Genomic DNA, 17,447 nt, shown 5'->3' on the forward strand with positions numbered 1-17,447 from the left:
TGGTTACCAAAAAATATTTTTGGCATTTGGATAAAAAAACCAATTTTAGCCTATTTTCAGAATGTTGAAATCAGTCACACCTAAATATATTTCGAAGAAATACCCAAGCCATTCTCGCGGTTTCGAATAACAAGCATAATTTTAAGACTTTCCGAAGAAAACAACTTAATAATAGATGTACGCAAAAAGTAAACAATAAGTCTAAGTTAATGGATGTGAAGAAGCCAGCGAAGGTCCATTAAATTGTTTAAATATACATAAATTCGTGATAGCTGTCTTGAATATGGTTTTACGGCCGTCGTTTTCACTGAACCGAAGATCTCTGTCATTGGTAATTAATTATTGAGTGTTAAGTGGTTTCTTGTGCCTCTTTTTGCGGTTTGTTTGTGTAAATATAAATAAGGGAATCAGCCTAACCCTCTCGGAGCAAAGACTTCTTTTCACGAAGACTTTTTCACTGAGGAATAAGAGTTTCAATCATCCGTGTATATCCTTTACCTATTATGTTACTATTACCTTACTATGTTTATTTAAGTTTGGCCCAATATCAACATACAAAATAAATATTATTTTGCAAAAAGGCACGTTACTATTACTATTTGCTTTTGAATCCACGTATTGCGGCTTCCCAACCAGAGATCTAAGCTTCCGCACTACAATATTCAGTCCAGAATAGTTTGATAGAAAGTTTGACTTGCAATTTTGTCACAGTCAGGAAAATGTCCACTGTGATTTGTGAATAGAGTTCGAATTCATGCAAAATGCAAAATCACTCGTAGACGAGAGTTCATTCTCTTTGTCGATTTACTGGTTCCCGGGGTCCTATGGGGACCTCTACCCGGACCAGGATAAATCGCCTATGTTACTTGAGAATAGTGTAGGTTTCCAACAGTTTTTTAAGTAGTTTCGGTGCCTTTAGGGTACAAAAACAAACAAACAAAAAAATCTTCTTTACTTTTAGAGATAGAAGAAGTAAATAATCGTATATTCCAAAACAATTTAAATCGATAATATTATATACATTGCGACACAAGGTCACGTCTGAAACTGGTCGAGACAGTCAATATTTGAGTAGGTCTAATTATTTCTACCAAACAACAAAAAGCACCCACACGCTGCAAACTTTTAGTCGGCCGATAAATTAGTTTGGGCTCATAAATCAGTATAAAAATGAATGGTAGAACGCACATAACAAAGATCAGATATTTGGCCAGTATCAGACCGACTAAAAACTTGATTGAATTCAAGGTTTTCAAAAAAAACAATTGCCAGTTGTCTGCCTACTGTTTAGTCTGTAGTGTACGGATACTCTATATATTCTGCGAAACAGATAGGTACCATTGAACCTAATATTCCTATCGATATAACCATACCTAAATGATAATATTCTTTCGATAATTACTGTAGTTTCAAGTCGATTAGCTATCACTTTGAGTTCTCAGCCCAGATGTAAGATTATTCAAATGTTCACCAAAATGAACCGATCTTATATGCGTGGTTGAATTCATATGAGATTAGTGTTGAAGTCAAAGCTCAAATAGCTGTAATAACTAGCTACATTTGAAGAACTTAGTAATTGATTTTATTGGGCACTAAGTTAACTTAGATATTGTTTTATCGAATGATTATGTTGTCGATATGTTCAACAGGTATACGAAGAAAACATGCTCCGCAGACTTCGAATAAAATTGTTATATCGACTTGAGGATGAAAAGATGATGAGATGATGCAGCATTGATACTGAGCGCTGACCTCTTTATGTGTAGCAATATTATGTATTTTTCCTATACTTCACTTGTTTTATTTAACTTTCTTCTGTTGTGTAATTTTTTTTCTTTCTATGATGTTCAAACGTAACTGTTAATTAAACAAATGAAAAGTGAATGATAGTGTCGGGACATAGTGTCGGGACACCTTTTCACACACGGTTGGTTAACCCCATGGTAAGTTATTAATTAACTTGTGTTATGGGTGCTAACACAACTGATAAACTACATATAGCTACACATATAAATATTTATAAATACATATTGTAACACCCAGCCCACGATCAACAAGCATGCTCATCACACAAATGTCGACCGAACCGGGAATCGAACCCGGGATCTCAGATTCGGCAGTCCGGCTTGGTGACCATTGCGCCATAGAGGTCGTCGAAATGATATATTGCGACAATCTGCACATACACAATATACCTACACATCGTCATAATGGTTTTTTGCCATCTTTAGATGTCAATAATGTTACATCACTACTGCTACTATATGACTGTCCCAAAACACAACACACCCATTTGAAATTCGAATTTTCTGTTTCAAACAACTGTCTACAAATACATTCAAGCTATATAATAATAATGATAAATGAGTGAATGTCTTCTCATATCGGTGTGACACTCCCCGTCTCTTGAATATAATTCATGTCACATGCCATATCGACTAAAACACTGTTGTACACGACTATAGTAATGTTGAATAATATATTTTCGTGTATTGAATTGTTATGAGCCCAAAACCAGCCTGTGACAATAATTTAAAATTTTAAATGATTTTGAGGTTTTAATATTAATTAATAGGTGTTTGCTTCTTATTTAAGAAAATGCAGATTAACAGCTGTTAGTGCCTGTATAATGTTCATATCCCAGTTACCTGTTAACACAATAACACTTGTTACTAGAAACGTAGTGCACGTAGTTTTAATTCACTACCGCGGGATCTCGATATACCTTTTTTGCACAAAATCGAACGTAGTTAGTAAGGCGACGTTTAGCAAAGTTGTTTTTTTTTGTGAATTAATGTTTTGCAATGTGGGGAGTTATTGGTGATAAATGATAGAGACGTGTTGCTAGGTCTAAGGCGTATATTGTACTGCTTTGATTAACCTAAGCTTAATACTAAGTACATGTATATAGATAAATCGGGAATAAGGTCGGCTACACACTACAGTTTTTAATTTTATTTTTTTGAGAATAATATAAAACTGGCTAGCAGCACTTAAACTGCAGGTAACGGTATAGAATAAAGGCTGTAACTGTATGATACCTACATAAGTTACATTTGTATCTGTCGATAGGATGAAATTATCTGTGGAGGCTTGTTATTGTCAATTTTAGTATGTATTATAATTTGTTACCTATAATATTGTGATAAGTCCGTAATCCTTCTCAAAGATTAAAAAAAAGAAGTTTTGATTACTACTCATAAAAATATTAAATGGCAATTTCGGCATTCGTTTACCTAACAGGTCGATAAACCAATTTTTTTTATTATTACCAAGCGGAAATTTTCGTGAAACCTACTACACGTAAAAACTTGCTTTGGACATCTATAAGTTTGGGGACACAAATCTCAGGTAAAATGTTTACCTTCGACTAATGGAGGTTAGAATCTAAGATCCGATAGACATTTTCCGTAATCAGACGTTTTCCTTATTGGTGAAATTGGACCTCAAAGATCTACAATTGACAGCTGTTTAAGTTAACGTGATTTCAAGTTCTCGGAGGTTTTCCAGGAATTTCATAGGAAATGTTCGAAATGTTCGAATTTAATTTAATTAAACTTTAATCCAGCGACGTAAGTATATTGAGCATCTCCATTCCTTTTAAACCTGCCTGCCGAGAAAGAGTTAAACATATCCATTTTATATTACTTTTGCACATACATATAAACAAATAAATAATCTTTATTGTCGCAAAGGTTATACAGTTCTTTGGGTGACTTATATCTAGACACAGGTTTAAAATGTAATGTGCTATAGGTACTGATGATGTCTCCCAAACTAAGCGAAAGCTTGTATTTTGGGTGGCAGTGTTCAGTCATTTAATGAAGCTCAATGATTACTGTTACAATATTTATGCATGCGGGTGAACGTTGTCGCTGGAGATTCAAGAGAAAAAAAAAGATAATAATAATTAAAAAGATAATAATGCATATACATGTGCATATTACTAATGTGGACCGTGGGTTGTTGAGTGAGTATAAGTGAGTGTGTGTAGTGTGGGTGTAAGTGTGTAGGGATGTGTGGGATTTTGTGTTTGTGTTGTATGGTAGTGTGTTGTTATGTAGGTAATAGGGACGTGTGTTTGTATGTGAGGGTTGTTCTATGCGATGTATGTCAGTAATTCTTCCGTTTTTTTATAGTCTTTATTTTGGAGCCAGTTAGTCAGGCTGGTTTTAAGTTTGTGTCTGTTTAGTCCAGCGATATTCAGTTTCTTGTGGATGTCGTTATATAACTTATAAAGGAGGTCTTACAGAGAGTGCGTGGGCATACAGACTTCCCGCTACGTTTGCCTGGATCGGGACGAGGGATGCTTCGGTGTCTTCTCATGGTGGACTTGAGCATAAAGAGTTGTCGAACTGTTAAGACCTTGCAGTCTGCATAAAGTTTTTCAGTGGAGTATCTATAAGGCTTTTTAGTCATTACTTTGAGCACAGCTCTTTGTGCTTTTTCCAGACTGAGAAGGAGTGTCTTGCCGGCGCCACCCCAAACTGGGATGCAATACTGAATAATGGACTGACAAAGGGCAAGATAGATGAGTTTTAGTTTCTCAAATGGAACACAGTCTCTGAGTGCTTTAAATATATGTATAAGTCTCCTCACTGTCTATCTGCTTGTCCCACCTCAGTCCCCTATCAATATATACACCTAGGTACTTGACATGCTCGGCTCGTTCGATTTGTTTGGCATGTACAGACTTCCCGAAAAGAGCAATTATGGGTAAGATAGAGAAGTTTTGTGGTGGGGAATTAGTTTTCCTGATCGAGAAGGCAACATAGTGTGTTTTGGAGAGGTTTAACGTGAGCAGGTTGTTTGAAAGCCAGTTCGTGATTTTTGATAGGGAATATTCGGCTATCTCCTTTACGGCATTCCAGTTCGGACCCCAGACGAAAATTGCTGTGTCGTCTGCATACGTAAAGATGTTAGTGTTTGGAAGAGAGATTCGGCAGAGGTCATTTATGTAGAGTTGAAAAATGGTTGGACTTAAAATACTCCCCTGTGGAACACCGTAGGACACTGTAACCTCATCGCTATTCATATTACCTACTTTAACTTGTTGTTTTCTATTGGATAAGTAGTCCTTAAGAATATTAAATGCATTACCTCGTATGCCTAGTTTTTCCAACTTGGCGAGGAGGATGGGAATAGAAACCGTGTCAAATGCGTTAGAGAGATCCAGGAAAATACGTAAGCATTTGCTTTTACTGTCCAAGTTTTTAGTAATTTCTGTTGTCAAGTCAATTACGGCATCTTCGGTAGAGTAACCAGAGCGAAAACCGTATTGGTTCTCAGCTAATATTTTAAATTTCTTTAAAAATCCCTTGAGTGACCGATTTAGAATTTTCTCAAGAAATTTCGAGATGCAGGAAAGAACCGCAATTGGGCGATAATTGTTGACACAGTCTCTGTCCCCACTCTTGTAAATCGGGTGTACGATCGCTTTTTTGAGCATTTCTGGAAAAACTCCTGAGCTTATTGCGAGGTTACAAATATGGGTGAGGGGAGGTATTAGAGTGTGACGACATAATTTTATTATTTGTGATGAGATCCCGTCCCATCCCGTGGCACAATCAGAGCGTAGTTGCGTTATTATGAGTTCAATGTGCGACTCTTCTTCTTCCAAAAGAGCTATTGAATTGGTCGGGCTATTTATAGAGGCCAGATTTTTAACGCTCAGTGTTTCTGGATTGTTGCTTTGGGCGGGTGCGGAGGCGAGTATTTTGTCTGCCAGGTTTTTTCCTATGCTAGCGAATTACTATGCTAGACCTTTCGACCTTTCCTATGACCTTTCCTTAATTGAATTCCTATGAAAAGGTCTTTTCCATAGGAAAGGTCTTTTCCATAGGAAAAGACCTTTCCATAGGAAAAGACCTTTTCATAGGAATTCAATTAGGCTTTTTTCATAAGTAGACTTTAGTTTACGTAGAAGGCGGTTGCAAAAATTTCTGTAACGCGTGTAGATTAATTTAGTGGTCATGTTGTCTGGCGATTTTTTGGCTTTGCTATGCAGTCTATCTCAATGCTTCATGCAACGGAGTAATCCTGGTGATATCCACGGCTTTAAGATTCTGCATTTTCTAGTTACTGTGATAGTTTTAGTATTATCCCGTATGACATTTGAGATGGTAGTTATAAGTGTGTTAGTAGCTAGGTTTGTATCATTAGTTTTAAACACGTTTGTAAAATCGGCGCTTTCTAGATCTGTTTTTATTTTGTCGAAGTTTAAAAGAGTTTTAGTTGTATTCGGTTTACGGCAAGAGGTATTTTTTTCTATGGATAGGATTATTGGCATATGATCTGTTACGTAGGATTAAGTACTAGAGTTTTAGTGAACAAATTAGGTTTTGTGAGAAAATGGTCTAGACAAGTTGTTTTTCTCGTGGGGAAGGTGTGGGTTGGGAAAAGTCCGTGGGTCGCATTGAAGGTCAAATATTCATCACGTAGGGGGTCGGAGCTGTTAGAACAGATGTCGATGTTAATATCGCCAACTAAGACTATATCGGTGGGTAGGCTGTCGTACACTTCGGATAGGCTACTTACAAAGTTGTTGAAGTTTTCTCGGGTCTTTAGAGAAGGTGAACGATATACAGCCACGATTGAAATCTTTTGTTCTATTTGACAAATCAAACAATTTGCGTCTGTAAAAGTTGGTTCGCGTATTTTACATGACAGGTTTGTTTTAGCGTAGATGACGACACCGTCATTCTGATTGAGCGCTGAGTTTGTGGAGTAAGCAGTGTACCCCTCTAAAGTAGGTAAGTTAGCTACTCCGCGTAGCCAACATTCAGTCAGAATAACGACGTCGAATGTTAGATCCGTCATTGTTAGTAGTACTCGCAGTTGATCAAAGTTCTTGTTAATGCTACGGATGTTAATATGAAATAATTTGATGGCATCGTTCGGTCGACATATACATACATATTTACACAATTAATTTTTTTTTTTTTCATTACAGGTCCACGAAACATCGGTGAAGGTAAATAAAAGCTCGTATAGTGCTACCGATTTTTTTATGCAACCATGAGCTGTTTTAGGGAAGCTAGTTTTTTTATACTGACTGATAGCACTAGAACTCATAACTAGTTTTCCGACCGCGGATTCACCCGCGTCCCGTGGTAGCTACTGCCCGTACCGGGATAAAATATAGCCTATGTTACTCGTGGATAATGTAGCTTTCGAATGGTGAAAGAATTTTTAAAAACGGTCCAGTAGTTTTTGAGCCTAATCATTACAACCAAACAAACGAACAAACAAACAAAGTTTTCCTCTTTATAATATTAGTATAGATAATTAAAAAGTATAACTACATATCTATCTACATATATGTCACTTACCATAAAGTCATGGTGGCATAAGGTAGCCAGCAGCAAGCGAAAACCGTTACTATGGTAACGGTCATCCTGAGCGTTCTTCTCCTAGCACGAGCCAGCGGTCTTTGGTCGGATCTCCTCAGCATCACTCTGCTGTGGTCTGACTGGTGGTATTTTTCTGAAAAAGATTTTAAAATTAGAACCTTATTAGTCATTATCTCTAGATGAGCTGTGAAGGTTCGGTTCAATACATATTTAGGTTAACTTTTACTTCAAAGAAAAATAATTATTCATCTAGTTTTAGCCCGTGACCCCAACTATGTTTCTCGCTCATAAAATATTGTATTTTTACTTAGGTATGTGGAAATATATTTTATAATGAGTAAAATAGGTACAAGGATTATCCCTTATAATCCCCTACATATAAAACTTATTTTTTCATTTTATCATAAATTAATATTTACGTGTAGATAAAGTACAACAAACAAAATAATATTTTCTAAGAAATCATTTACTTCAATAAATATGATCACCGCAACGTTTACATTTGAACGAATAATATATTTTATCTTTATTATTTCTTAATGAGGTAAATATCAAGGCGTGAATAATTTAACGAATAAATCTCTGCGTAATCCGATAACAAGCTTTATTGATAATCCTATTAATAAATTAATTGGTATTAATGCTCTGCCATATCAATTTCAATGAGGTCTCAGTATTTATAAAATCTTATTAAATATGTGGGTGTTGAATGTTCATATAATCTTCATATTAATTTTATATTATAGGTCTTTTTATCAAAGGAAGTGCTACTAGCTTCTTTTTACTTTATGCTTTCGATATATTTTTGGTCATTAATGATACTTATTACTGTTACTGTTACAGCCTTTTTATCGTCCCACTGCTGGGCACAGGCCTCCTCTCACATGGAGAAGGATTGAGCATTAATCATATACTTACTACTTATTAGAAGTATGATTAATTTTGCAAAGTACTTGTAATATGTGCTGTTAATTTATCGATACTTTAACACTAAGCAATTATAAATTGCTATCTCAATATTTTTTTTTAATCATCATTAATGGTTGATTTGATCCTATTAATAATTTGAAAAGACGAGCAAAACTGTCTTATTTAAATAAATGATTTGGATCGACAAGTTCAGTTAATTTTGTTTAAGAGTACTTTAAACAATCATAACTTACTTAATAAACTTGCTGTACCGCTAATTCTTGAAAACTTTAATAAATATTGAACAGAATCCATTAAATTGATCTCCATTTAATACTACCGCTATGGAGATTACAATCATGCCTATGTACTATGTGTTCTATCTTTCTTCTTTTCTATATTCTGTGTGTGTATCTGTGTACATGAACTATTAAATAAATAAATAAATAAATCATGGAATCAATTTCCCCAATGACAAAAAACGGTTGAATTTCAGCATAGAAACAGGCCGCGAGCTTTTATTTCATTGTAAACATAGTTATTGATGGGTTAAAAACCTTCTTTAAACCCTTTTTTACCATGTCAAACTAAAATTTTGGACATTGAAACAGAAACTGAGTAAATAGATTACACCCGTTTAACGTCTATTTGTTCTACTCCTACACTGATGAAATGTCAAAAAAAAACTATGCTTGCTATGTCTATTGCCACCCGCAACCTTCATATGGATATATTTCGATCATCCCCGACACCCACATGACTAGTATAAAACTATTGGTTTTCACAATTTGATATGTTGAGCACTTGTAAAGCCGTATCCAGACTTTGTAAGGCATGCGGCGCGAGCGATGGCTCGAGTCGAGCATATAATACGTCAGTACAACGTTTTGAACTAGTATGCCTCAAGCCGGGGCATTCGTGGGACGTTCCTCACAATGTCTGGTTCCACCTCAATGTTAGCCGAAGATTTGCGACCAAAGTTTGGTTACTTAAAAACAGATTGAGACGTCAAATATAAAGTTATTATAGTAATTGATTTGTTAAACCTTGGCAGCTAGAGATAAATGGTTACCGATTCACGTATTGAGTGCCCAAAATGTAACTGTAGTTTGATCTAATCGAGTCATTAATAGGAACTGTAAATTATGTACACATCATTCTCCGAGCCTTTTCCCAACTATGTTGGGGTCGGCTTCCAGTCTAACCGGATGTAGCTACCAGCGCTTTACAAGTAGCGACTGCCCTATCTGACCGCCTCAACCCAGTTACCCGGGCAACCTAATACCCCTTGGTTAGACTGGTGTCAGACTTACTGGCTTCTGACTACCCGTAACGACTGCCAAGGATGTTCAATGACAGCCGGGACCTACAGCCATCCGAAACACAGTCAATGGTGTCTAAGATATACTTAGAAACTACATACAAACTTAGAAAAGTTGCATTGGTACTTGCCTGACCTGGGATTGAACCCGCGCCCTCTTATTTGAGAGGTTGGTCCTTTACCCACTAGGCCATAGGTACTTATTCTTCTTATATGAATGCGTTTGTATAAATGAATGTTTATTATTGTCACGCCAAAACTACAAAATGAAGTTTAATGAAACTTGGAAGTAACTAGCTTTTACATCGGAATAGCGAATAAGTTTCTTTTTATCCAGGTGTGGGAAGTAGAGGACTACTTCAGGTAGCCAGTAAATCCACTGGCGAAAGCTAGTACATAATAAAATAAATATTACATAAAAGTAAATAAACTCACCCGAATTTTCTTTAGAATTCTTCGAAATCTCGTAAAAAATGCAAGCGTAGCATACAGAAATTATAGTCAACGGCAAAAAATACACCGCTCCGAGACAAAACACGTTGTATGCAAGTTCCTGATGTTGGTTCGCAAACGCTTCAAAAGACACACATTGCTGAAAATCCGGTACTTTCGGATGACTCATCACACGGAAGACTAGACTCTGAAACAAAGGAAATAAAGTTCACTTTCGCTTGTACTTATTAAGATTTAACTCAGACTTAATTAAGGTCTCTCTTTACACGCATAACGATGCTTACGTAATTAGTAGCTTCGTATGAGCTGTGACTTTAGAATTTATTTTAAGTAACTATCTACATTAAATATTTTAGGAATTTTATTTAAGCAGGTTCACGTATGTTTACATATTTTTTGTGGATAATGTCATGTTAGTTTACTTTTTCACTAAATGATATCACACAGACCATTCACACACAGCAATGGCCGATATTTGTGTAAAAAGTTTGATCAGGTTTATAGAAATTAGAACAAAAAGAGGTTCGTTACACTTCCAAACACGGCTGTGTATTTTACCTTTGGTATTTTACCTTTGGTATTTTATAATTAAAAACATCGTCACAATTGACTGTCGATCTCTGGATCTATATACCTACCTATTCGTAATTATTTTATATTCATTACTTGAACTTTCATATTGGATCAAAATATGATCTGTACGAAAAATTCGGCCCAACAATCTTAATTATTTTACATTAAGCAACAATTTTGAAATTAATATGAGTACAATGAACTTTGAATACTTAGTACCCAACAAAGACATAAAACCTCTCAAAATTCTACAATATTTACGAACAAAAAATACCAAACAAGGTCCGGTATTTGGCTCAAAAATATTTAATTAACGTACGAGGGAAATATTTCAAAACCCCGCAATACAAAATTTAATGAATGCCTGACAGGGTACTTCATAACCAACCCGGCTTAATTTATAATTATAAAATCTCATACATACCCGTAAAGCTGGGTAATGAGTCATTATCTCACCTTCATATTTAGGGTTGCCAGTAAATTTTGGCACAATGAACATTAATTCTATTAATATGTTTTATTTCGTTTGGGAGTTATCGAAGTATTCTTTGTTTTTGATATTTGTTGTGTTAATAAAGCATACACACAAAAGAATAATCATCATTAAGAGGATTGGCAAAAAATATTATAAACTCTAGAATTAGGCGTTATTTTGCGGAAATCCATGTCATAAAATGTTAGAAAAATATGTAGCGTTAATTTTCGCGAGACAGCTAATTGCGGCTTTGGATACTCGACACGTGTTTCGCCGACCCGATAATCACAAACACAGATTAACTTGACATTACTCATATAATTTATCTACCCTCGCTACTGTATTATCTACATAGTCTTGGCAGTACAGAACACTTCATCTGAAACTTTACAACCTTCACTTGTTTCCGAGTTGAGATATTCGGTATGATTATAGTAAATTACGAAATTATCAACTACGCTTTGTAGTGTAGTTCTGACATATCTACTGAGGAGAAACTTTTCTGCTACAATTTGCATGCTAATGTTGAGTTTTCAAGTATTCTCAACATTACGATGTTTCTAGGCAGTTTCTAGACAAGAGATTTTATCAGTTTTACGTCCCTTAAATCCCATAGGAGATGTCAGTTTTATGAGTGGAGCATTTCTGACCAAAAATATTTTTTGTGAATAATTACCATGAGATATGGTTGTTGCTACCCACAAAGTAAGGCCATAGGAAAGTTATAAGCACTTGGAAACCAGACACGCTTTGTCTTTAAATCTGCTTTGATATGTTGATACATAATAACACGTTTGTATACAATTAGTCTAGATACATGTGTTACCAGGAATAATAATTATAAACGACCCATATTCCTGGCATAAATGTCAATAATGATTTCACAGAATAATAAAGGTATTCATAATAGATATGTATACGTAGATAAACTGCCTCAGTATTCAAAGACATACACATATTGAATTCACAGATGTGAATTCTGGCTCTGCTTTCTGGTTACTAATAAGGTCACGTGGAAAAAGATGTAGGTACAACCTTGACACACTTAAAGGTAAGAGCAATAATTTAGTTAGAGTTATACCTACTCTGTAATATTTAGAAGTTCTGAAGTAGATTTGTCTGTATGTGAGTCATTTGTCTATTTATCTGTCATTCTGAAAGGTACATGCTCACTCCGAGAGATTTAATCGATATTTCTTCGATAACCTTTGTTTGATCTTTCGATAAAGTTTCGAATTGTAAAATTGGGAGTGAAACAAAGACGTCAATTTGTTTGAGGCTATTTATTAGCTCTAGTGATAAAAACAAATATAAAAAAACACTTCTCGCAATCACCTTAAGGGCTTTAATTACTATAATTTGTTTAGGAAAACTCTCAGTCAAAGTGAGTTTGAGTGCTCTACTCACAACGTTAAAAATAAGAAAACTCTCAGTCAAAAGAGCACTCACAACGTTAAAAGTATGTAAACAAAGGAGCAAATCTTATTCCATCGCCGTCGTGCCAAATCTTTCACACACGACACGTCTCATATAACAAATAATAAATAAAATCAGGAACACGACAAATGAACAATATCGGCGAATTTCCTTCAAAGAATGAATGGAATGTAATATAAGAGTGAATGGGTTCACTTTTCTTGACAGCGTAACAAAGAATACCTACTCGCATACTAAAAACTAAACAGTCGGCCGACAGTTGACCCGATAGTTGTCAATTTTTAGGGTTCCATACCCAAAGGGTAAAACGGGACCCTATTGTTTTCGCTCCTCTGTCCGTCCGTCTGTCACCAGGCTGTATCTCATGAACCGTGATAGTTAGAGAGTTGACATTTTCACAGATGATGTATTTCTGTTGCCGCTATAACAACAAATACTGAAAAGTAGAATAACTAAAAACGTGTTTTTTTGCTCATTTTCTAAATAATGGTACTGAACCCTTCGTGCGCGATTCTGACTCGTACTTGACCGGTTTTTTTAAAATCTTGATTCCAATCAAAGTTTTCAGTAGGTCCTATACTATAGTTCGGCCATTCAGAGAATGCGTTCCTGACACGTCGCGATTGAACTGACGACGTAACTTTGCAATGGCGTTGCAGTTACGATAAAAATATTTTTGCTGGTTGTTTACCGTTTTAACAATTGAGGAGCATTAAAACAACATTATTATATCAATAATCAATGAATGTAGTTACGTCGTCAGTTCAATCGCGACGTGTCAGGAACGCATTCTCTGAATGGCCGAACTATAACTAAAAACCTGATCTTTGTGAAGTGCGTACTACCATTCATCTTCATACTGATTTATGAGCCCAAACAAACTATTGACCGACTAAAAGTTTGTAGTATGCGGGTACTTAAAGAGTGAATGTGATCGCTTTTCTTAACAGCGTAAAACTTAATGTAAAGATCCGTCTTTGTAAAGAAAAAAAGTTTTGCAAATAGAGGCAATCATTTATTTCTGTTGCCTTAGAGGGAAAGGACGAAACAAGAAAAGCGTGACTTTTTTTGTGGACACTGCTTGGTTTTGGACATTTCCTGTTATTGGTCATTTGTGCTGTTAGGGAAACAAATGTTAATTGGTGAAAACCGTCTCTGAAAATACAACCAATTATCGCGTCAAATTATGTTGACATATTATGTTGTTGAATTGATATAATTATTATTTCAGCGATAAAATAGTTAGGTACTTTTACTTTTTTATTTAGTTAATTAAATTCTTAATTAGGTATATGTCATGAAGCCTCTTCTTTTGTAATTAGTTTTTTTCTGTGTCACAAACATGTAGGTGAATTAATTTTTAATTTATTTTTTATCAAAATACTCATTAATTGGAGTACTTTGCGATACATAATGGTAATAATAAATTCTTTATTGACATAAGAGACTTCAGTTATTAAAATTCCTTTAGATGGTTTTAATGTAAAGGAATTACTGCGTATCTACCCACGTCACTACCTTATTACTTTAAAGTTCTAAACATGGACATTGTCACGTAAATACATAGTAGGTATAAGAATTTATATAAAGGCAATTTTAATTCAAAAGGAGACTAGAAAAAAATGTTATAGCCAACTTTGTGAGCAAGGTAACGTTGACAGTTGACAGTTGTTGACAGTTTTATTAACTAGAAGAGACACTTTATCTTGCGTCATATGATCCCGGTTGCGTGATATCGGACTGTCGTGTAGCTCGTCCAGTGTTCGGAGCGATGTATCTGTGACATACTTATTGTGAAGTGTGTTTCATACTTTGACCTACTAGCTGGATTTTTTGCGGTCAAAGAAAAAAATGCCAGTTGGTGCCGTGGTAAAAAAGTGCACTTGTGCCCAATCAAATGGTCTTTTTTATTTCAGGTAGGTTTTGGGCATTCAACGCTCGAAGAAACTTTAACACAATTAAATAATATACTACTATATATTTCATAGAAAAGATTAAAATATAGCTAATAATAAGTATTGTAGAAAACCTCAAAATGAAACAAACTCTCTGAAAATAGTATTATACTGAGATCTACCTAAAAAATATTTTTCGTCATTGAAATATAATATAACATTTTGCGTATGTTAACTTATTCGAGTCTAACAGACATGTACTATTTTAAGGATTGCGTATCAAAGTGATTCTAATAAAATTGGCAAGACTAAACAAAAACCTTCTCAGAAGGGATTGAGGGAAGTAACTAAATTCCAATAATATATAATATATAGATTCATAGCACGATGGGACGGTAATCCGACACGACCGGAGAGAGATCAGGCGCAGAAAAGACATTTACGTGCTCTCCGATGCACGGGTGTACCAATCACAAACTTCCAGACTGCTATTGTGATGGATACTAAAAATCACAAAATACAAACCTAATAAAAGATTAGGATCGTTATATAAATAACTAAAATGCTAGAGACTTTCATAATTATTGAAACAAGATGATCTACCCAAAATATTTCCTTGGACCCCGTATATTTCTTTGCGCTTCCCTTTCACAAAATATTTACGGAGCATGGCCGTCATAAATCATTATTACGTTTTCGCGAATTGGCGAATAAATCACAACTGTTAAAAAATTGGCTTTTGCTTCGTATAGCAAAGGTTTCGAGATTCATTCATCATGTAAAAGGAAGGCATTTTTCTGCGTATCATAATGTTGCTTACAATATATTTTCCGAGATCAAAAAGGCTTAAAGAGATAGATATTGATCATCGAGAAATATATAGGCTCAGATTTGTATGGCAACTTGTATATAACACAAAAGTCACTTCTGGTATACCTAAAACATACCTATTGTACATCGTTGTACAGACAAAGAAATTTCCTATAAGAAGTTTTTACTTGTTCCAACCAGTACCTACAAAGTTAACGTAAACAAATTATTTTCATAAACAATTTTAGTGATTTCGCCAAACTATTCGAATTTTGAATTTCATTGCGTAAACATAGATTGGGTAAACATTTCCAAGAAACCATTAAGAAAACATGTCTTCCATAAATAATTCAAATAGGGAACGTTTTTGGCCGGCTTTCCAAAAAGGAGGAGGTTCTTAATTCGTTACCCATCCACGGGCCTACCGCGCCAAGCGCTGCTTAACCTTACGATCAATGAATTTGTCTCTGTTGAGCACTTAGCCACAGGCCCTTACTTTGAATATAAAAAAATAAACCAAACACATTAAATCAGAAGTTCAGTTATGAATAATCTTAAAAATATTATAATTCTATATTGACTCATTTTAATAAAAGTAATAAGATTTACTTATTTACATACTTACCCACTTAAAAGAAAATCCCAAGATCAACTGTTGCAAGTTTTTGTTTTAAGGAATATTAAATTAAAGTTTGAGTAAAATTATATGGCAACCAAAAAAAAAACCTTTTTGACGTGACCCAGAGAAAATTGAAGGCAGCCATTTTAATACGGTTTTTGTATTGAAGTTGTCAATCACAGAATATTGGTAAAAGATTTCTAGGTTTAACGTATCCCAAAAGATTTGGGCTATTAGCTCGATAATCAATCTGACGTTCAGCCGATTGGTCTCGACAGTCCAATTGATTGCTATTATTTAGGTTTTTAGGTTCAACGGAACCTCGCTGGATTAAAACTTGTACATTTGAGATCCTAAAATAAAACTTCAAGGCTAAGAAAATATTAAGGTTTTTTTTTTATCATTAGCCTTTTTTTATCAATCCTATGCGATTAATTGGTTGATGTCAATTGTGAGCCAATTATGGAGTAAGGCTACAGGATACTTTTTATTCAAGTGAGCGGAGAACCGGAGAAAAGTGACGTGAGTGAAAGGGCTTGCGAAAGCTACTTTAGATATAACTATTTATATCAGACCCTCGTTAGACTAAACACACGTACAGTTCATAAACTTCTTAATTTAATGTTAAGAAAATAATAATATGTTTTACCACAAGCATTTTATGTGCCACCTCTAGCTATTGTTTATCTGATAGGTCTGCCATAATATTAACATGAAAAACGCAACATGTGTACTTAACAGTTTGTGGAAACTGACATGACTTTCCCACTAATTCATTTTTCACAAACATCAAAGGATATTAAAAATATGGAACCTTTGAAACAGATTTTGTTCTAGATTTGTGAAAATTGCTTTACAAGAAAGCTTTTTGAGTCTAGAAAATTTAATATGTTTGACTGATGTTACTGTAGAAATTGAACTCATAAGGTTTCTTGCAAGCCCTTGACGACACTTTATTAACCTAAGCACGTAGGATTATGTCACATTTTTGGGACGTAACTAAAGATATCCTGACATAAAATTGTGATATAGGGAGCCACTTGGAAACAGTGAGGATGACTAAGGAATACTGAGTGAACGGTCATAAAACGGAAATTATAATTTGGTATAAATAATGAAATGTTTAGATATAGTTTTAGAGCCGACTATGGTGCTAAGGCCACGTGAAGAGGAGACCACCAGACTACTTTGCAATTTTCCATCCTCAGTCGAAGATCTAGAGGCCACTCCAAAACTAGATAGCGGGATGTAGTGGCGAAAGATATCATCAACGAGGGTCAGATGTACGAGACCGATGACGAAGATAGAGGGAAGTGGAGAAGAAAAAATTGAAGGGTTGACCACACCAGTTTGTAGGATGTATAGCAGGAACAGAGAGACTTTAAGTATAGGAACGTTGATGTGAAACAAAATTAAAACTGAGTTTGCTTTCTTTACACATAACTTCTACCTACGTTGCTATGTAAAGTCGTGACGTTGTATTTCTTTTCTCTACTATATTTAAGTGTAAAATGAGCCTTTGGCATACAATTTTTCAACTTAAAAAACTAGGCAACTACCTACAAGAGATTAACGACCAAAGTTCGCAATAAGTTCAAGTTGT

At 35.0% G+C, this 17,447-nt stretch overlaps 1 protein-coding gene across 1 annotated transcript in view; it reads right to left on the minus strand.

Annotated features, from left to right (window-relative positions):
* Nucleotides 1-17,447, minus strand: part of LOC124637224 (adipokinetic hormone/corazonin-related peptide receptor variant I-like) — a 140,939-nt gene that overhangs the window by 41,217 nt on the left and 82,275 nt on the right. The window contains exons 4-5 of the mRNA XM_047173585.1: nt 10,018-10,222; nt 7,332-7,485 (exon numbers count right to left, since the gene is read on the minus strand). Of these exons, the coding sequence (XP_047029541.1) occupies nt 7,332-7,485; nt 10,018-10,222 (359 nt within the window). The remainder of the gene's footprint in view (nt 1-7,331; nt 7,486-10,017; nt 10,223-17,447) is intronic.

Source organism: Helicoverpa zea, chromosome 15 (genome assembly GCF_022581195.2).
Source record: "Helicoverpa zea isolate HzStark_Cry1AcR chromosome 15, ilHelZeax1.1, whole genome shotgun sequence".
Classification (NCBI taxonomy): Eukaryota; Metazoa; Arthropoda; class Insecta; order Lepidoptera; family Noctuidae; genus Helicoverpa; species Helicoverpa zea.